Below are 21730 nucleotides of genomic sequence, written 5' to 3'. Positions count from 1 at the left end.
TTCTTTTCTCTACTGTCCAGCCCATCTGGATTCATCTCTCAGCCAGATGTTCTTCGTTCCCCTCAGTAAAGTCTTCTGTTCATGGCCTTGATAGGGGGAACAAAAAAGGAATGAGAAGAGTTGAGATCTGAATGGATTTCAGTCCTTTTCTTTCACTTCTGTATCTACTTTTAAACTCTGTGCTGTTGAAAAGTTCTGTAGGGAAGACATTGCGTTTCATCTTACATAAACTATATCATAGAACTAGAACAGCATAATAAGAGAGTGATTCAGAGCATGGGCTTTCAAGTCAGAACTTGGTTTGAATCCTTGCTCAGAGGATTGCTAGCTAGCTATATGATCTTGGGCAGATAATTTACCATCTCTGAGCCCCTCAGTCTCTTATGTGTAAACTGGGGGTAAAAAATAGTACCTACTTCATAGGATTGTTGTGAAGGTTAAATGAAATAATGTAAAGTGCTTAGCTCAGTGCCTGGCATACAGTTGGCATCTACTCAAGTTAGCTGTTATTAGCTCAGTTCATGCATCAAACTAGGGATGACTTTCCATTTGTTGAGCAAGTGATCTTACGGCAAGAGAAGAGTAGATGTTCTTCAGACGTATTCTGAAAAAAACTGGAGAATGTCACTGTCACTGTGTTAGAAAGATGATCCTTGTCATTTTCTCATCAAGCAGCTAATTACTCTCCGTCTTTAGATTTGGAGAATGTTCTTTATCTTGTGTTTTCCTTAATATGGGGGTTCTTAAGTCCTTTGAGGTTTGTGTTTAACTTGGACATCTGTAATCACATACAGATGGCTCCATAGAATTTACTGGAACATTCCTTTTCCTGGGCCAGGCTCTAGATAACTGGTCAGTTCAGAAAACATGTAAAAGTTTTCATCTGCCTTTCTAGATTTTAAATTAGAGACCAACTCTGTGTTGATTGAATCTTTAGCCAGATGCTTCAGAAAGACAAATATTTACATAAATGTCTCTCACTATTCTAGCAAGATATACTAAGCCTTTACCTTACACTGAAGTACATGTGATTAAATATACATATTATTTTCTTCATATGCAAATAAAGCATTTAATTTTCAAGTTGAAATTGATCCTCCTAAACTCTGGTGGTTTCGAATTTTATTTTTTCACTTCCATGCCACCATGTTGCCATCCCATCTTTGATAGCATTTATAGAACTTTGACTTTTTTTCAGTGATGAAAAGGGTTTTTTGTAATCAGCTACACTTTCATTCCTGGTCCCCTTGTGATCAACAGTTTATGCCACTTTTGTGATAACTGGGGAGTCATAATCTGGGACCACAGAATAAAGAGGATTGATCGTACCATCCAGAGTGTGTCTGCCATGACTCTCTGGGGGCCTAGATCGCACCTACTAGGGCAGTCTCCTGGCCCAGCTGGACCTGCTGTGCATTTTGTTGTATCAGAAAAGTTTATTGAGATTTGTATAAATTACTCAAATGGAATGGCATCTTTTCCCTTATACCAATTATGACTTTGACTCCTGGTTTTTCTTTTATAATCAGAAATTTTCCAGGTAGCTTTGAGTTAACCAAGGGCCCTTGTCCTCCACCCCAGTCCTCCCCTTGTGAAAGCACTACATACATTTTAAAGAACACACTTAAGAAATATGCTTTAAAGCATAAGCAACAAATGTATCTAAGAACAATATTCCAGAACTCTCAAAACCAGGAAGTTGGTGTGTTTGTCAAAGAGAAACTACTTTTGTCTCACAAAAAGAATGACTGAAATAAGCTCTCGACAAATATCCTTTAGTAGATGTAGAGACCACTTTGTGTACTGGAAACCAAAGTGCACATAGCTGTAACTTGCCTGCTGATAGGTAGACTATTTAGCCTTTATTTTTAAAATATTTTCATTTAGTAAGACAGACAGTTGCTGTGTTGGCAGAAGTGTGAATGTCATTTCCTGTCTGTGGTGTACCCCACTCATCCTGTCGCTCAGACATTTTGTTTTAGGTTGTTCCCGTAATGTGAGTGAAACAGAGTGACCCACAGCAGGGTGACATGTGCATACCACGAATGTAACAAGAGACAAGACTTGTGCAACAGACCACAAGAGTGCAATGCTTTATTTAAAGATGAAAACAAAACAAAACAAAACAAAGGCAACCAGCACGCAGAATTTTAAAGCGGCCTCTGTGGAGTTTTGTGTTTGTTTTTATTAGACATGTTCCAGTCTATTTGGCAAGTTACCTTAAAGGTATATCAGCTTCATGCCACATGATTAAACGATAAAATTGAATCAAGGACTGACAACTGTTACAGAGATGATTTAATTTCATTTAATCGATTAATTTATCATCAAACATTTGTATTTTACAGCCCAGTAATCTGCCACATATATTGAATTCTGTAATCATTACTTTTTGCCTGTGAGATTACAGAATTTCTATTTTCTTGTCCTAAATTACAATTCCTGTTTCAGGGATAGGTCAGATAAAAGAGTATGGGGGGAAAAAACCCCTGGGATGAATTCATTTATCCATCAAATATCTGTCAAGCACCTAATATGTGCTTGGCACTATTTCCAGTGTTGAAGATACAACAGTGCTGAGCAAAATAAAGTCTTATTCTTCATGGAGCTTATATTCTATCATAGGGAGATGACCACAATCAAGTATACAAGTGAATAAATATAATTTTAGCTTATGATAAATATCCTGAAGGAAACAAAACAGGACAACAGGATAGAGTATGATTGGGATGGGGGGAGAGGTGATGATATTGGAGCTGTGACTTAAATAGTGACAGGCCAGGAGAAAAGTGTCCCAAGTAGAAAACAAAGAGCGCAAAGGCCCTGAGAAGGGGCCTGAAATATAGAAGAAACAGAAAGAAGGCTAGTGCAACCAGATCATAGTAAACAAAAGGGGAGATGGTATAAGACCAGAGAAATAACTTCTTATCAGCTGTTACAGGGCCTTGAGGTCCCAGCTAAGGACTTCAGGTTTTATTTATACATAAAAAGGGAGGCTGTTGGTGGGTTTTAAGCAGGAAAGTGACATTATATGATATTTATCTGTATATTTTAAAGCACTCTGGTTGCTGTTTGGTAATAGCAACTGTTATAATAATAGCAATAGTTGCTGTTTGATAGTAGTGATACAGAAATACTTGCAGACAGACCAGTTTAGAGGCTTTTTGCTGATATAATGTCTGGGGTTAGTTTCACTTCAGGGACAGGGAGAAAGAGGTAAAGATATAGAAAAAGCAGAATTGCCCGTGAATTGAAGCTGAAATGTATGAGAACGTGGGGGGCTCATGTATTATTACCTCTACTTTTTTGTATATGTCTGAAATTTTCTGTAATAAAACACTTAAAAGAAAACTTTTTAACGGTAGTCTAAGTGAAAAACAGTGGTACCCTGGACCATTGTCAGAGTAGTAATGGAGCTACATGGGCAGATTCAAGATGTATTTGAAAGTAAATCTCATAGGTCTTGCTGAATGGATTAGATATATATTGTTGGAAATAGAGAAACCAAGGATGACTGTTATATGTTTGTACCAAACAACTTGGGTGGATGAAGCTAGGGATCAGGTTTGCAGGGGACTCAAGAGATTAGTTTTGGCAGTGTAAATTTGAAATGCCAGTTAGTTTTCCAAGTGGAAATGTTGAGTAGGCAGCACAGTGTAATTTACAATACATTAGCTAACACTGAATGGCGTACTCGCAAGCAATCTTGGAATCCTTCATTATGTGTTTCTAAACTTTGCCATTAATGATTTAGAAGTTCTATCCTTTTCGGATTCTGTAGATAACATTGAAAGGCTTAGTCTGTTGATATGAAATAATTTAGATACAATTTCTGTTTTCTGTGGATATCCACTAGTAATTGTATTTTGAATAGCTTCTATCCTGAGCAGTAGTTCCCCACCTCTGTTGAGCTATTATTCACATGAAGGATGTTAACATGGAGGGCAAACTCCATGGGTTGACCATACTTCCTGTGCACTACTCCTTTTCAATGCATATGGAAATGGAAGTTTGTGAAAGTAAAATTTTGAGTAACACTTTAGTGTGATGTGTGTATATTTTAAATATAAGTCTGTTATGCAAACTTTGGATCTATTATTAGTAGCTAAGTATCGTAACGTATTTCACGTCTGATTAGAATGCTGTTGAAACACCATTATTGACAACCACAGATCTATTAGTTATTGACAACCATAGATCTATTAGTTATTGATAACCATAGATCTATTAGTTATTGATAACCATAGATCTGTTAGCTCTGTTAGTTGTTAAACTAATATTTATTAAGGGCACCACTCTAAGAAGCTTCTTATTCTTATTGATTCCTCACAACAACCTCAATTTATTTATTAATCCCTGTTTTATAGATAAAGAAACTTAGGCCCCCTAAAAGTCACTCAAGTAAGAATTAGTAGAGCTAGGATTCAAACCCAGGCAGTCTGGTTCCAGAGCCTTTACCCTTATATTTCCAAAGCCTTCACTCTTAACTGCTACCGTGTAATGTATATAGAATATTGTAAGTTTTGTTTCAGAAAAATTATAGTAGACAAGACTGTGTAAGTAACCAGAGTCTCTCTTTTTCTTTTTTAATTGAAGTATAGTCGATTTACAATGTTGTGTTAGTTTCTGTTGTACAGGAAAGTGATTCAGTTATACATATATATATATATGTGTGTGTGTGTATATATATATATATATATACACACATACATACATATTCGTTTTCATATTCTTTTCCGTCATGGTTTATTACAGGATATTGAATATAGTTCCCTGTGCTATACAGTAGGACCTTGTTGTTTATCGGAGGCTCTTTTGATTTTATTTTTACTTCATCCCATGAGGTTGGAACTTTAGAAAAGGGAAGAGAAAATAATCCCAAAGTCGGTCTTCATCTTACTCTTTGATTTTCTTCCTTAAATTACTTGTTTATTTATTTATTTATTTTTACTTTTTCCTTGTAGCATCAGCGAGAGCTTTCTAACTGTCAAAGGTGCTGCCCTTTTTCTACCACGGGGAAATGGCTCATCCACACCAAGAATCAGCCACAGACGCAATAAGCATGCAGGTAAAGCTCCACATATGCCATTCCTTTTCTTGGTTTCTTTGCCTTTTGTCTTGTTCTAAAAGACTGACTACCTCATCGCCATTTCTTCAACAGTTCTGTGATAGTGAAAGAAAGCATTGTACTATGCTGTAATCACTTTTCTTTCGCTCTCATAGACCATATTTCTGGCACTTAGCAGAATACCTTATACACGAAGTAGATGTTCCATAAGTTCTTGTTGCAAAAATAATCAGGTACAAAAATACGCTAATGAAGTCTTATGTGACATCTTGATTAAGGTTTTGGTAATCAGCTAAAAGATGTTCAGATGTTTCTTCACACTCTATGCAAAATAAATTAACCAAAGATGACTTTTTTTTTCCTGTCTGCTCTCTAGTGATGTTATGAGGAGACTAATATGGTATATTACTAATATAAATAAATTCAGTAGCACTATTGTGTTAACAAGAGTTATCATATCACATATTAAAATACCAGTTCTTAAATACCAGAGTCTACTTCTTGATTGTGTTCACGCTAAAAAGACTGGAAATTTAATTCAGAGGACTTTTACAGAAACAAGGAATCATCAAATAAATGTTCACTTAGGGATAAGTGTAATACTCTGATTTTGAAATAACCCACTAATATTCTGCACCCAGTACCAATGTGAGGCTTGTTTCCCCGCACATCCAAGCAATTCTCAGACACCAGCTGGGTGTCCTGCAATTCAACTGAATTCTGACACTATCTCCCTGGAGATAGTGTCAGATTCCACAGGTTAAGGGCTCAGCTGTATAAGGCTGCCCCCCTTACCCCCCACTTCAGGTGCCAGTCACAAGTCCGGGTTGTCTGTAGATTGGAAGTTCCAATGACCCCTTCCTTGGGTTTGTTTAATTTGCTAGAGCAGCTCACAGAACTCAGAGAAACATTTTACTTATTGGATTACTGGCTTATTATAAAAGGATATAACTCAGGAACAGCCAGATGGAAGAGATGCGTAGGGCAAGGTATGTGGGAAGGGGCACGGAGATTCTGTGCCCTCTCTGAGTGTATGCCCTCCCCAAATCTCCATGCGTTCACCAATCTGGAAGCACTCTGAGCCCTGCCCTTTTGGGTTTTTGTGGAGGGTTCATTACACTGGCATGATTAATTCAATTGTTGGCTATTGGTGATCCATTGAACTTCCAGCCCCTCTCCCCTGCGCAGATAAGGAAGTTCCAACCCTCTAATCACATGGTTGGTTCCCCTGGCAACCAGCCCCCATCCCTAGGTGCTTTCATAGAGTCAAGTCATTAATAGAACAAAAGACACCTTCTTTGCTCCACATCACTTAAGAAATTCCAATGACCACTGTAAAGCAACTATACTCCAATAAAGATGTTAAAAAAAAAAAAAAAAGAAAGAAAGAAAGAAATTCCAATGATTTTTAAGAGCTCTGTGCCAGGAACTGGACAAAGACCAAATATATATATTTTTTATTATAAATCACTGTATCACACCCACTAACAGTAGTGTACGCATTTAATATTTCCATATGTTAGACTTCTCTAAAGTCAGGTGCATTGTGGTGATGAGGTTAAGAAAGAATCGAAGAAAGTTTGTCTAGAGAAAGAGGTCTCCAGGTATAGGATATCCACAGTTTAAAGGAAGATAATCAGCCTTATGCCTCTCTTCTAACAGCAAGCCTAACTTGTGTCATTTTGGGGGGAAAAAAAAAAAGTCAGTTGTCCTGAGGACACCAATTAGAGAAATCCCAATCAGTGCTATACAAAGAGTGTTTGCTTATTGTCCAAAATGTGCCATTTTGATGACGTGTGATGTCCAGGAGTGGAAGAAATTGGAATTACTAAGAAGAGAACAAAGAAGACTGTAAACCTTGAGTGTGTAGGTCAGAGGTGAAAGCCAGAAGTACTGGGTCCCATTGAGCCAGTAGTGGGTTTAACTCCAGTGCAGGTAATCTTAGCTATTTTAGTGGCTGCCCTGCTTCTTGTTTGGACCTTCATCTAGTTCCAAATGTAGCAGCTCAGAATTATAATCCATCTCATTGGACAGTATTTTCCTCCTACCAAAACTCTCCAGCCATGGAAAATTTTTAAAAGGGGCAGGTGAAAAAACTCTTTGGAAAATTAACTTTGTACTGCATTTTCTAAAACCCTTCCTCTTCAATGCCAACCACCAGGGTCAAGGGGGAAACTCCTCCCCACCCCCACCAAAACTTGAATGCACAGAGGAAGTAGACCCAGCTGAGCTTTGTGTTTCTGTTTGGTGTGGATATTTATCACAGTAAAAAGAAGACAAAATATTGGTTTAAATCCAGCTTGTCTGACTAAGATGTTAGGCAAATTGCTCTGTGGCATGTAATAGTAAGTGGGGTCAGTGGCTTTTAAAGCTCCTGGACCTGGTTGGTCTTTTTCTTTGGTCAGACTTCCACACTCAGCTGCCACCCAGGTTTCTACTTGACCTTGTTCACTTAGCTTTCTCCATACCAAAAAGCAAAGCAGATTTAACACAAGATGAATGGACTTTACTTGTGATCCAGACCAGAGCAGATGAGGCAGTGTGAGTATAAATGCAGCTCACAGAGCCAGACCTTCACTTAAGCTGGAGCTCCCTTGGCTGAGCCCGCAGTAACTGAAAGATGATGGCAGAATTGCGAGCAGATCAAGGGCTTACTCTGTCTAATTGTACTTTCTTATGCATATTTCTTGAACGAATGAGTTAGAATTTTATCTGGGCTTCATTAAAAATATCCAAGTACTTTTTTGTAACCAAAAAGTGATATTATAAGTGAATGTCTGCTAACAGTTTAAAGAGAAACAACCAAAAGTCTTTAAAATCAAACTGAAGTCTAAAACTTGGCTACCAGCAGTGAAGTCTATGAAAACAAAATGTAGGAAAAGGATCTTAATGGTACGGGTATATTGCCTCTATTAGTCTCTGTGAAGGACAGTTTCCCAAGAGGAAATACCTCATGGCAGTACTTTTCACCACTAGCAAACCTGAGCTTCCACATACCCAGCTCACGTAAGAAGCCCTACTGTAGGGGTAGGGCTCCCTGACTTTTGTCGGACCTTCTAAGAAGGTCCAGCTAGATCTTTGGGCCAGTAGTGCTTGGAGTGGAGTCTTAGGGCTGCTGTTTGCCCAGAAATGTTTCTCCTCTAGAAGTTCTCCATCCTGAAAATTCTTTCTTCAGGTTATTTGTCCTGACAGAACAAAAGGAAACTTAATTTTTTAAAAGCCTGAGCTGCTTACCTCAATTGTAACTGTAGTCATTCTTCATTGTTTAAACCTAACACTTTGTCTCCCCACGCTGATTCTTTTATTTTTAACAGCTTTATTGAGACATAAATACCATATTATTCACCCAATTTACCCATTTAAAGTGTACAGTCAGTGATTTTTTTTTTTAGTATATTCACAGAGTTGTGTAGCCATCACCGCAATCTAATTTTAGAACATTTTCATCACCCCAAAAAGCAACCCAGTACCCATTAGCAGTCACTCCCTGTATCCCCCACCCTCCCTCCTAGCCCTAAACAATCACTAATCTACTTTCTGTCTCTATAGATTTGCCTATTCTGGGTGTTCCATGTAAGTGGAACCATATAAACAATCTTTTGAGACAGGCACCTTTCACTTGAGACATGGCCCCTTTCAAGGCTCACCCATGTTATAGTATGTAACAGTACTTTATTCCTTTTTATGATTGAATAATATTCCAGTGTATGGATATACCACATTTTATTTATCCATTCATCAGTTAATAGACGATTGAGTGTTTTCCATTTGGGGGCTAATATGAATAATGCTGCTATGAACATTTGTGTACAGGTTTTTTGTGTGGACATATGTTTTCATTTCTCTTGGATTTGTACTGTGAACCCACACTGGTTCTTGCACATGAGACTTAGATTCTGTCTCTGGGTTTGAAGTATAGTAGAATGGCCAAACATAATGACTCTTAATTTTGAAAGTTGAAAGATTCTGCAATAATGGAATTGGTCAGAAGCCAGCAGTAAAATGAGGGGGAGAAAAAGGCAAGAAAACTATTCTTTAAGGTTAGGACTCCACACTTTCACTGCCAGGGGCCCCGGATTCAATCCCTGGTCAAAGAACTAAGATCCCACAAGCCACAGGGACAAACACACTTGTTTGCCAACCTACTTTTTTTTTCTTCCTGTCTCTCTCTACTTCTTGAACATATCAGCATTTCATCTCGTCATTAACAGCTGTGAAGTTACGTGGATGAAAATCATGTATGTAGATTCCAAGACCAATGTGAGAACAGGTTACGGTGGCATCCATGATTATGCAGCTACATTACTCACTTTAGACTCTTGAAAAAGGGTTGGGCAGGAATGAAGTTTTTTTGTTCTCTGATTGTTATCGTTTATGACAGCACATTATCTAATTATCTACTAGCCAAAGCTTCCGATTTTCTAGTACAGAACAGGGAAATTGAGGAAATCTATAATAGTTTAATACAAAGAAATTTAACTTAGTTTTATAGAATGTATAAAAGCAAGTGAGGATTGAAATAATGATTGGCCATTATTTATTTATTTATTTATTTTATTTTTGGCTGTGTTGGGTCCTTGTTGCTGCGCGTGGGCTTTCTCTAGTTGGCGGCGAGCAGGCACTGCTCTTCGTTGTGGTTCGAGGGCTTCTCATTGCAGTGGCTTCTCTTGTTGTGGAGCACGGGCTCTAGGTGTGCGGGCTTCAGTAGTTGTGGTGCACGGGCTTTGTTGCTCCGCGGCATGTGGGATCTTCCCGGGCCAGGGCTCGACCCCGTGTCCCCTGCATTGGCAGGCTGATTCTTAACCACTGCGCCACCAGGGAAGTCCCTGATTGACCATTTTAAAGCACCTAATAATATGTTCACTAGAATATATATCCCTTGAGATCTGCAGTATTTAATAAGTAAAGTGTCTTTTTAATATCAGCTACTGATGTGGAAATCATTTTTAACTGTTGACATTATTCTAGGGGGGAATCTAAAATTCTTCTTAGATTAAGTGCAACTGAATATCACAATTACAGAGATAAGAATGGCAAAATGGTTAGCTTTTTAAAAGTTAGAGATAATTCTAACACTGTATACCATACATCCCAATTTCAAGATTCCCTTGATTCCACCTTCAGTGGGCCTGAAAGCACAGCCAGTGCTTTCTCTGCCCAACACATTGCACCATCGCTCTCATCAACATCAATCATGGTACAAAACTGACTGGTTTCAAGTGCAGCTTTCATAGGACAAACACGAAGCAAATTTTAATGTAGTGTAGACTTAAAAGTGAATGTATAGAGACCCAGTCTACCATTCATATTAAGACACTCACTCAATTTCTGTGTCTAATTAGAATCCCTCAGTGAACCAGAACTTTCTTTTACACAAGTTATTAGGGTAGAAGGAATCCTCTCTGTTAACATTATGATGGAGAATAATTATCCTTTGTTTCGTAAATTTCACCAGGTGATCTCCAACAGCATCTCCAAGCAATGTTCATATTACTCCGCCCAGAAGACAACATCAGGCTGGTAAGTTAGAGGTATTATTATAACTTTCTTCCTCAAAAGACTGTCTAAGATAGCAAACATTAAACAGTCATTTTTATGTCCCAGCATAAAAACTGTGTGGAATAGAAAAGAAGAATGGCATGTCCCCATCATCAAAGAGCTTAGAATGTAACTGGGGATATGAGTTAATCTGAAATGATGTGAAATAATTTGGTTCAAGACTTGATGAGCACCAGTTTGTAAGTTACTGACCATAACACCAATTAAAATTCAGAAAAAAGAAACTGGGCCACTTAACCTAGTTGAGGAAGGTTTTATATAGACAGTAGAGCTTAAGCTGGGTCTTGAAAGATGATGAGATTGGCAGAAGGAAAGAAGACAGTCATTCTAGATGAGGGCATGACTGAAGCAAAAGCACACATAAGAGGGACAGGGAGAGAGTAAAGTGGCCAAAGGTTTATGGTGGTCTCAGAGTCAGGAGACCTGGGCTTAGAGACAACCATGTGATGTTGGACAAATCACTTTGTCTGTCTGTGCCTGCTTCCTTATCTCTTTCCTACCTCTCGCAGTTGAGAGAATCAAACGGACACTAAAGCATATCAAAGAGTATAAAATGCTGCCTAAGTATGGGGACTGTTGTTAATACAGGGAAGTTAAGATACCAAAAGACAAGGCAGGCAAATAGGGACTTAATGCTCCAAACTAGAGGTCTCAATCTGGCAGTCCACAGGCCAGAGATATGTTTTGTTTGGAACACACAGTCGTTTTTGTTGCTGTTGTCGTTGTTTTGAATCTGAGCCAGAATTTTAAAGCTGGATGATTTCACATAGAAATCCAGACTTGGGGCTTTTCTTCAAAAATCAAGAATTCTGGCAACACTGGGACCTTATTCTTACATGGCAAAACTTGGCTAGACTTGGTAGGGGGAGGGCATAAGTGTGGCCTGGGTTCTTAATTTACTGTAATTTGTACGTATTCTGTTGTCTCCTGCACACTAAAGCCAAGTGTCACCATTTGTCATCATTCCTTCACTGTTGCCTTATAGGAAAACATCTAATAAAAGTAGGAAAGTAAAAATGGGATGAGTATGATTCTTTGTGGAAAGTGAAAAGTATTTCTACCCATTTAATCTTCACGTGGACTACTCCACTCATTTACATTCCCTACCTGACCCCCTAATATTTAATACCTTTAGTACCTCTACCTCTTCAGTAATCTGTAGTGAAGCATTAGAGGTTTTTGAGCCAAGAAGTTACATGGGACAGCTACAGTATTTTTTTTTTTTAAACATCTGTATTGGAGTATAATTGCTTTACAATGGTGTGTTAGTTTCTGCTGTATAACGAAGTGAATCAGCTATATATATACATATATCCCCATATCTCCTCCCTCTTGCGTCTCCCTCCCACCCTCCCTATCCCACCCCTCTAGGTGGACGCAAAACATCGAGCTGATCTCCCTGTGCTATGTGGCTGCTTTCCACTAGCTATCTATTTTACATTTGGTAGTGTATATATGACCATGCCACTCTCTCACTTCGTCCCAGCTTACCCTTCCCCCTCCCCGTGTCCTCAGGTCCATTCTCTACGTCTGCGTCTTTATTCCTGTCCTGCCCCTAGGTTCTTCAGAACCATTTTTTTTTTTTTTTAGATTCCATATATACGTGTTAGCATATGGTATTTGTTTTTCTCTTTCTGACTTACTTCACTCTGTATGACAGACTCTAGGTCCATCCACCTCACTACAAATAACTCAATTTCGTTTCTTTTTATGGCTCATATTCCATTGTATATATGTGCCACATTTTCTTTATCCATTCATCTGTCGATGGACACTTAGGTTGCTTTCATGTCCTGGCTATTGTAAATAGAGCTGCAGTGAACATTGTGGTACATGACTCTTTTTGAATTATGATTTTCTCAGGGTATATGCCCAGTAGTGGGATTGCTGGGTGGTATGGTAGTTCTATTTTTAGTTTTTTAAGGAACCTCCATGCTGTTCTCCATAGTGGCTGTATCAATTTACATTCCCACCAACAGTGCAAGAGGGTTCCCTTTTCTCCACACCCTCTCCAGCATTTATTGTTTGTAGATTTTTTAATGATGGCCATTCTGACTGGTGTGAGGTGATACCTCATTGTAGTTTTGATTTGCATATTTCTCTAATGATTAGTGATGTTGAGCATCCTTTCATGTGTTTGTTGGCAATCTGTATATCTTCTTTGGAGAAATGTCTATTTAGGTCTTCTGCCCATTTTTGGATTGGGTTGTTTGTTTTTGTGATATTGAGCTGTGTGAGCTGCTTGTATATTTTGGATTAATCCTTTGTCAGTTGCTTCGTTTGCAAATATTTTCTCCCATTCTGAGGGTTGTCTTTTCGTCTTGTTGATGGTTTCCTTTGCTGTGCAAAAGCTTTTAAGTTTCATTAGGTCCCATTTGTTTAATTTTGTTTTTCTTTCCATTTCTCTAGGAGGCAGGTCAAAAAGGATCTTGCTGTGATTTATGTCACAGAGTGTTCTGCCTGTGTTTTCCTCTAAGAGTTTTATAGTGTCTGGCCTTACATTTAGGTCTCTAATCCATTTTGAGTTTATTTTTGTGTACAGTGTTAGGGAGTGTTCTAATTTCATTCTTTTACATGTAGCTGTCCAGTTTTCCCAGCACCACTTATTGAAGAGGCTGTCTTTTCTCCATTGTATTCTCTTGCCTCCTTTATCAAAGATAAGGTGACCATATGTGCGTGGGTTATCTCTGGGCTTTCTATCCTGTTCCATTGATCTATATTTCTGTTTTTGTGCCAGTACCATACTGTCTTGATTACTGTAGCTTTGTAGTATAGTCTGAGGTCAGGGAGCCTGATTCCTCCAGCTCCGTTTTTCTTTATCAAGATTGCTTTGGCTATTCAGGGTCTTTTGTGTTTCCATACAAATTGTGGAATTTTTTGTTCTAGTTCTGTGAAAAATGCCATTGGTAGTTTGATAGGGATTGCAATGAATCTGTAGATTGCTTTGGGTAGTAGAGTCATTTTCACAATGTTGATTCTTCCAATCCAAAAACATGGTATATCTCTCCATCTGTTAGTATCATCTTTAATTTCTTTCATCAGTGTCTTATAGTTTCCTGCATACAGGTCTTTTGTCTCTTTAGGTAGGTTTATTCCTAGGTATTTTATTCTTTTTGTTGCAGTGGTAAATGGGAGTGTTTCCTTAATTTCTCTTTCAGATTTTTCATCATAAGTGAATAGGAATGCAAGAGATTTCTGTGCATTAATTTTGTATCCTGTTTCTTTACCAAATTCACTGATTAGCTCTAGTAGTTTTCTGGTAGCATCTTTAGGATTCTCTATGTATAGTATCATGTCATCTGCAAACAGTGACAGTTTTACTTCTTCTTTTCTGATTTGGATTCCTTTTATGTCTTTTTCTTCTCTGATTGCTGTGGCTAAAACTTCCAAAACTATGTTGCATAATAGTGGTGCGAGTGGGCAACCTTGTCTTGTTCCTGATCTTAGTGGAAATGGTTTCAGTTTTTCACCATGGAGAACAATGTTGACTGTGGGTTTGTCATATGTGGCCTTTATTATGTTGAGGTAAGTTCCCTCTATGCCTACTTTCTGCAGGGCTTTTATCATAAATCGGTGTTGAATTTTGTCGAAAGCTTTTTCTGCATCTATTGAGATGATCATATGGTTTTTCTCCTTCAATTTGTTAATATGGTGTATCACATTGATTGATTTGCCTATATTGAAGAATCCTTGCGTTCCTGGGATAAACCCCAGTTGATCATGGTGTATGATCCTTTTAATGTGCTGCTAGATTCTGTTTGCTAGTATTTTGTTGAGGATTTTTGCATCTATGTTCATCAGTGATGTTGGCCTGTAGTTTTCTTTTTTTGTGACATCTTTGTCTGGTTTTGGTATCAGGGTGATAGTGGCCTCGTAGAATGAGTTTAGGAGTGTTCCTCCCTCTGTTATATTTTGGAAGAGTTTGAGAAGGATAGGTGTTAGCTCTTCTCTAAATTTTTGGTAGAATTTGCCTGTGAAGCCATCTGGTCCTGGGCTTTTGTTTGTTAGAAGATTTTTCTCATAATTTCAATTTCAGTGCTTATGATTGGTCTGTTTATATTTTCTATTTCTTCCTGGTTCAGTCTTGGAAGGTTGTGCTTTTCTAAGAATTTGTCCATTTTATTGGCATAGAGTTGCTTGTGGTAATCTCTCATGATCCTTTGTATTTCTGCAGTGTCAGTTGTTACTTCTCCTTTTTCATTTCTAATTCTATTGATTTGAGTCTTCTCCCTTTTTTTCTTGATGAGTCTGGCTAATGGTTTATCAATTTTGTTTATCTTCTCAAAGAACCAGCTTTTAGTTTTATTGATCTTGGCTATCGTTTCCTTCATTTCTTTTTCGTTTATTTCTGATCTGATCTTTATGATTTCTTTCCTTCTGCTAACTTTGGGGGTTTTTTGTTCTTCTTTCTCTAATTGCTTTAGGTGTAAGGTTAGGTTTTTTATTTGAGATGTTTCTTCTTTCTTGAGGTAGGATTGTATTGCTATAAACGTCCCGCTTAGAACTGCTTTTGCTGCATCCCATAGGTTTTGGGTCGTCATGTTTTCATTGTCATTTGTTTCTAGGTATTTTTTGATTTCCTCTTTGATTTCTTCAGTGATCTCTTGGTTATTTAGTAGTGTATTGTTTAGCCTCCATGTGTTCGTATTTTTTACAGATTTTTTCCTGTAATTGATATCTAGTCTCATAGTGTTGTGGTCGGGAAAGATACTTGATACGATTTCAATTTTCTTAAATTTACCAGGGCTTGATTTTGACTCAAGATATGATCTATCCTGGAGAATGTTCCATGAGCACTTGACAGCTACAGTATTTAGGAAAGATTCCTCAGAAGCTAATACAGAATAGAGGGGAGGAGGCAGCCAACTTAAATCAGGAAGCCTGCTGGGTAGTTATTGCAGTAATCCAGGTGCATGGTGACGAGCCCTTCTGGGCTAAGGTGATAACTTGGAAATTGAACTTAATGTATCTGTGGAAATCCAAATAGCTGATCTCTGCTTTGTGTCTGGGAAGAGAGATAATGAGTAGAATACATGAATGATTTTGGAAAGTTGATGATCAGCCCTCTGAACTGTATGGTAATTACACTGATCATTCTGTGTTTAGAGTCTGTCATTTTTTCTCCTGAATGCTGCCTCTGTAGCCTTCTTGACATGGCCACTAATTTTTGTTGAGAAACTCACTTTGAAATTTAAAGGAATTGAAATAAGAAATCCCTCCATAATTATTTTATATCCTAATCCTAATGTAGCATTATACTTACATAAATCTTGTCTATATTTCTTGATATACTTCTATCTTAAACACTTCTTTTTAAGTGAAAAAAGTGGGGTCCAGTTCTTACAGCATTAGTATTTTAAAGCAGTGATGCTCAAACTTTAGAGTACATCAGAATCACCTCCAGAGCTTTGTTAAACTGACATTTGCTGGACTCCACCTGAAGAGTTTGATTTGGGGAGCGGGAGGCAGTGATAATTTACATTTTTAACAAGTTTTCAAGTGATGCTGATGGTGCTGGTCCAGGAGTCACGCTTTGAGAACAACCCCGCTAAAACCCATAATAATGGTCACTTGCATATATTAGAAATAGAGATAGAAATTTGTGGCTAGTTTCCAAAAATTATGTGCTTTGGTAGAGCTAAAGCTGAGGTCTATCACTCAATTTATCTCTTTCTCATTAATAAAATTCCAGAGTTTGGATTGCACCTCTGAATGTTAAAATAATTTCAACCACAAGAGACTTGCGAAAGCATAAGGGAGCAGTTACAAAGGCAGAATTGGCAATTAAATTTTTTCCTTCCTGCTAAAGTATGCAGCTTCAGCTCCTTTACATTTATAAAATATAAATTCAAAAAATGTAACTGACGCCTTTGAATTAATTCAGAGTTCAAGCAACAAGCCATTTTACAGCAGTTGTTTTGAATTGTTACAAACACATAGTCATTATGTTTCAGATTATTGAGTGAGTCATCTTCAAGAAAATGAGTGAATACATTGTGTGACTTTGGACAAATTAGCACTTTTCTAACTGAAAGGAGCATTTGTAGACTCAAAGCAAAGCCTTTTGTTTTGAGTTAAATTTGAAATGCTGAAACCCTCATTCTGGGGATTGTGCATAAGGTTAAAAGTTTGATAGTTAACTGAAATTCCTGCTTTTATTTTTTTTAATAACCCAACAACAAATAAAGGCACTAAATCCCACATTTTGCTTTAGCATTGAAAATAGGACTAAACTAATTTTTCCTCCAAGGAAGCTCTGCATTGTAAATACAATCTTAAGTGTTAACTTTAGTACTTAGGAAAACCATAGCTGAAAAAATGAAGGCAGTGGTTTTACAGTACTCTTGCACATTATCAAAGACCCATTTAATTAAAAAAAAAAAAAAAAGACTGGGAAATTAAGAGCTTTCCTAACATTTAAAGTAACTTCAGCTAGTGTTTTTAACTAGCAGTGAGGTGCTGACAAGGTACTAGGAGTTGTTTTTGAGTAATTTGCAGGAGAATTTAAGAAACTGAGTTTTTTGGTTTTGTTTTTTTTTTCCAAAAAGAAAAAGGGGTTAATTTTTTTTTTTTTTTAATCAGACAGTACAGAAAGGCATAAAGGCAAAGTAAAAATCACTTTGTATCCTATACTCCAAGAAAACCATTCTTACTCTTTGGATGAGTATCCTTCTAGTCTTAAGTGTACGTGTAAGAGTATGTGTCTGATTCTCTGCGATCTGCTCTTACTGAACTGGGTCAGTGATGAAAACAGCCAAATCTGAGCATCAGAAAACCTTGCAGTCTACCTAATGCATGATCTCTGTAGTACTGAGAAGCAAAAGTATAAAGTAATTTAAAACATAAGTACGGGCTTATGTACTTATAAGGTGACAGTGGATCACTGAAGACTTGTCAGTGGTTGAATGAGATTGGGGGGAGGGGCAGTGTGTGTATGAAAGGCTAATCAGTTCTGAGCCATGATGAAAAGATTTTACTACTGACCTTTATAACAATTAAGGTTTCTGTACTTGATCTGAGCTCAGAAATGAAAGAAGAAAAAAAGTATGTGTCATGACAGAGTGCCTTTTTTATCTTTTTTTTTTTTTTAACAAACAGGTGAAAATCTAAATGTTGTTTTATAACCTGCTTTTGTCAGACTTTGCTGTGGGTATCTTTCCATGTCAGTAAATAAATCTGTTTTTAATGCCTGCACAGATATAAGTCATTGGGTTTGCAGGGTTTTTTTTTTTTTTGGCCGCACCCTGCGGCATGAGGGATCTTAGTTCCCCGACCCGCGCCCTCTGCATTGGAAGGGCAGAGTCTTAACCCCTGGACCTCCAGGGAAGTCCTCCCATAGGGTCTTTTTTTTAAGAATTTCATAGAGATTTTAAAAAATAATAAAATCCAGAGACTCACTCAAGCTCTGTTTCTTTTGAAGACAGTGTTCTTTAGTTCATTAGTGTCACATCTGAAGTCTATTTTAATTTTAGGTATTAACTTTGTTCTTTTGGCTAGAATTTAATATTTGCATACTTTTGAAACCTTTCTTTCTTGATGGATTGCGTGAGCTGCCTGTCTAACGTTGGGACTTTATAATGTGGCTTCCCTCAGGATAAACATTGCATGTAGGGGCATGATGTAAGATTCTTGTTGGAAATAGATTAAAGACAAAGGTGCAATGTAAACTTAAGGAGGAGTATTTCCTGATGCTGGGTGATGCTGAGCAGAAGTTGTTGTATTGGTTTGTGAACTGCTTATAATCAGATTAAGCATTTAAACAAGGGAAGTTTTAACATTCTTTGGTAAGATGAGCTTTGAAAATGAGATGGGGCTTCCCTGGTGGCGCAGTGGTTGAGAATCTGCCTGCCAATGCAGGGGACACGGGTTCAAGCCCTGGTCTGGGAAGATCCCACATGCCGCGGAGCAACTGGGCCCGTGAGCCACAACTACTGAGCCTGCGCGTCTGGAGCCTGTGCTCCGCAAAGAGAGGCCGCGACAGTGAGAGGCCCACGCACCACGATGAAGAGTGGCCCCCGCTCGCCGCAACTAGAGAAAGCCCTCGCACAGAAACGAAGACCCAACACAGCCAAAAATAAATACATAAATAAATAAATTTATAAAAAAAAAAAAAAAAGAAAATGAGATGACTTCTCAGACCTAGGATTGCTGGATCCAGTTCTCCTGAAACTTGTACTATTCCAAATTTAGCAATAAATGGACTTTCTTGGAATAATTTTCTCAGTTGCTATTGCTGCCACGTTTTAAAATCCAAAACGTTGGGACTTCCCTGGTGGCACAGTGGTTAAGAATCTACCTGACAATACAGGAGACACAGGTTCGAGCCCTGGTCTGGGAAGATCCCACATGCCATGGAGCAACTAAGCCCGTGTGCCACAACTACTGAGCCTGCACTCTAGAGCCCGCGAGCCACAACTACTGAGCCCGTGCTCCACAACAAGAGAAGCCACCACAATGAGGAGCCCGTGCACCACAACGAAGAGTAGCCCCCGCCCGCCACAACTAGGGAAAGCCCGCGAGCAGCAACGAAGACCCAACGCAGCCATAGATAGATAGATAGATAGATAGATAGATAGATAGATAGATAAGAAAAATATTTTTTTTAAATCCAAAATGTTGAGGAGATATGGAGATATATGTTTATGTATAGCTGATTCACTTTGTTATAAAGCAGAAACTAACACACCATTGTAAAGCAATTATACTCCAATAAAGACATTTAAAAAAAATCCAAAATGTTATTTTATTTGGGGGATTAGAGTAAACTTCAGTAGTATCCTTTTCAATGAGAACTTTAATCAAATGCATCTGAATTGTTGCCTTATTTGTCATCTATGCCATGTGAGTTCTGGAAACTGAGGAAACATTGGAATTCCTGCCAATTCTAATTAATATTAGGCTAGTATGTGCAAACTGCCATTTTAAACTATATTTCTCTGATTGACTTAATGAATCAAATTAGATTATTAGATTTTGTCAATCTCCCCAACACAGGAGTGAAATAGACCTCAAACCAGGGTGGGTATTAGTTTTTTCTCTATGCTGTGGCTCTTAAATTTTTATTTATTTCCTTAATCTAGAATCTTGAAGCTTAAAGGGAATTTCGAAGCCTCAGGTCTGTCCCCTGGCATTGCAAAAAAAATTTTTTATAAAAAATTTGATTTTGGGCTTCCCTGGTGGCACAGTGGTTAATAATCCGCCTCCCGATGCAGGGGACACGGGTTCAAGTCCTGGTCCGGGAAGATCCCACATGCCATGGAGCAGCTAAGCCCACGTGCCACAACTACTGAAGCCCGTGTGCCTAGAGTCCATGCTCCACAACAAGAAAAGCCACTGCAATAAGAAGCCCATGCACAGCAACAAAGAGTAGCCCCCGCTCACTGCAACTAGAGAAAGCCCGTGCGCAGCAACGAAGACCCAACGCAGCCAAAAATAAATAAATAAAATAAATAAATTTTAAAAAAAAATTTGATCTTGTCCTTCTAATTAGGATGTAGGTGTTAAGTTAATGTCATGGCTTCTCACCCCCTGATTAAAGCTCCACTTCCGTTTAGTAAAAGTTTAGTAATAACTGCAGGTGCTATCTAGAGGTCCATGATCAAATCCCAAGACCTCTAAGTGCTATTCTTCCATCTAAGAAGCTTAAAATGGAATGAATCTGTGATGTGCCAGTTACTCAAGCCTAAATCAGTGTGAGATGACTGGGGCCTTTCCCATTAGGTTTAGGATCTTCTGTTCTGATTCGATTAAGCAAGAGAGGGCCAAACATTTGAAATGCTCTTTATATTTTAAATAGATTCATAGATAAACAAACAGATACACACCTCACTTTTAAAAGAGAAACAACTAATGTTTTATTTGAATATCACAAAGAAACTTGCTACCCACCTGCTAACTTGGCCTGGTAGCTTGCATAATAGGTAATATTTATGGAGTTCTTTTGTTTGTTTTTGTTTTTACCTTTATCAGCTTCAACTTAGCCAATCAGTCCCCACTAGTTGGCGTAGAAGTTATAGATAAATGATCAGAAGCATAGTTCAGTTGTTTCCATGCCATTTGCATGTAAGCCTTTCCAGAAATTCTCAGAGCTTTGACAGGATAAAAGGCCTCTAACATACATATTCAGGAAACTGAACAGTTAGATCAGAGCTTGCCAAAGCAAGCCCAGGTTTAGATATGTAATAATATCTGAGATCTTGTTTATAAGAAATTCTAGTTTACCTGTACCAGGTTTTTGGTTAGTTTAATATTTTGTGGAATGTTTCTAGAATCATAGAGTCTGTGCTGCCTGTCAGTCCTCCTCATGTGCATTTACTACTATTCATAGCTCTATGTGTATAATGCTCACTTGGTCCCAGGCAAATAAGGCTAGACCTTCGTCAGTTTAAATATTAGTTCCTCTTAGCTTCTCACAAGTGAATTTGGTTTGAAATGTTCTGTTATTTCATGGAACATAAAAGTCAGCAATACAGCTCTCTACCTGGTACATGGAGTTAGTATGGTGGGAATTACATTCTTGGTGTATCAGCTCTTTATTAGAGACAAGCTTAATGTAGTTACTTCAGGTGTTTGTGCTTACAAGTAGCTTTTCCTAGGAGTATCAGAATAGAGGTGAAAAGATAGCCAGGAGAGACTCACCTCTGCCTTTCTAAGTGGGTCATTTGATGTCTCTTTTTTTTCTTTGCCTGGCCACTTTTGGAATAGTGACAGAACGAAGGAGGAGACTCCAAGAAGAGTAGCGCTGAAAGAATTCCAAATAGAAATTTCTATCAAATTTGTGACAAATTTCTTGAGCCAGGTGATAGGATTGGAACGGTTTCTCTTCTGAGATAAGGAATGGGGGTGGGAGAGTATGTTATACAGAGGATACTGCCTCCAGTGCACATCTTCCTGGCTTTTTATTAACAGAAAAAAAGAAGAGTAGTCTAGACTGTACAGTCTATGAGGGCAGGAACCATATCTCTCTCTTCCACCATTGAATCCTCGTGGCTGCTCTGATGATATACACTGTAGATACAGAGTAAATAATTGAATGAATGTTGACTAGTAGCCATTTTACTTTATTTTTAAGGTTTATAAAGTATCTTTCTGAGCCTTTTTATT

At 38.1% G+C, this 21730-nt stretch overlaps 1 protein-coding gene and 2 non-coding genes across 4 annotated transcripts in view; all 3 read left to right on the top strand.

Moving 5' to 3' along the window:
• The window catches only part of SSH2 (slingshot protein phosphatase 2), a 241281-nt gene that overhangs the window by 172704 nt on the left and 46847 nt on the right, over positions 1-21730 (top strand). For both annotated transcript variants that reach the window (XM_068530613.1, XM_068530612.1), the window contains 2 exons: positions 4965-5068; positions 10524-10588. In XM_068530613.1, coding sequence (XP_068386714.1) covers positions 4965-5068; positions 10524-10588 — 169 coding nt within the window. The remainder of the gene's footprint in view (positions 1-4964; positions 5069-10523; positions 10589-21730) is intronic.
• Positions 17364-17443, top strand: LOC137755665 (small nucleolar RNA U2-19). The gene has a single exon (XR_011072058.1). It is a non-coding gene; the product is annotated as a small nucleolar RNA U2-19 (small nucleolar RNA).
• LOC137755663 (small nucleolar RNA U2-30) lies at positions 17582-17651 on the top strand. Its single transcript, XR_011072056.1, has one exon. It is a non-coding gene; the product is annotated as a small nucleolar RNA U2-30 (small nucleolar RNA).

The sequence above is a fragment of the Eschrichtius robustus genome, chromosome 20 (assembly GCF_028021215.1).
Source record: "Eschrichtius robustus isolate mEscRob2 chromosome 20, mEscRob2.pri, whole genome shotgun sequence".
Taxonomy (NCBI): domain Eukaryota; kingdom Metazoa; phylum Chordata; class Mammalia; order Artiodactyla; family Eschrichtiidae; genus Eschrichtius; species Eschrichtius robustus.
This window is presented reverse-complemented; position numbering and strand designations above follow the sequence as displayed.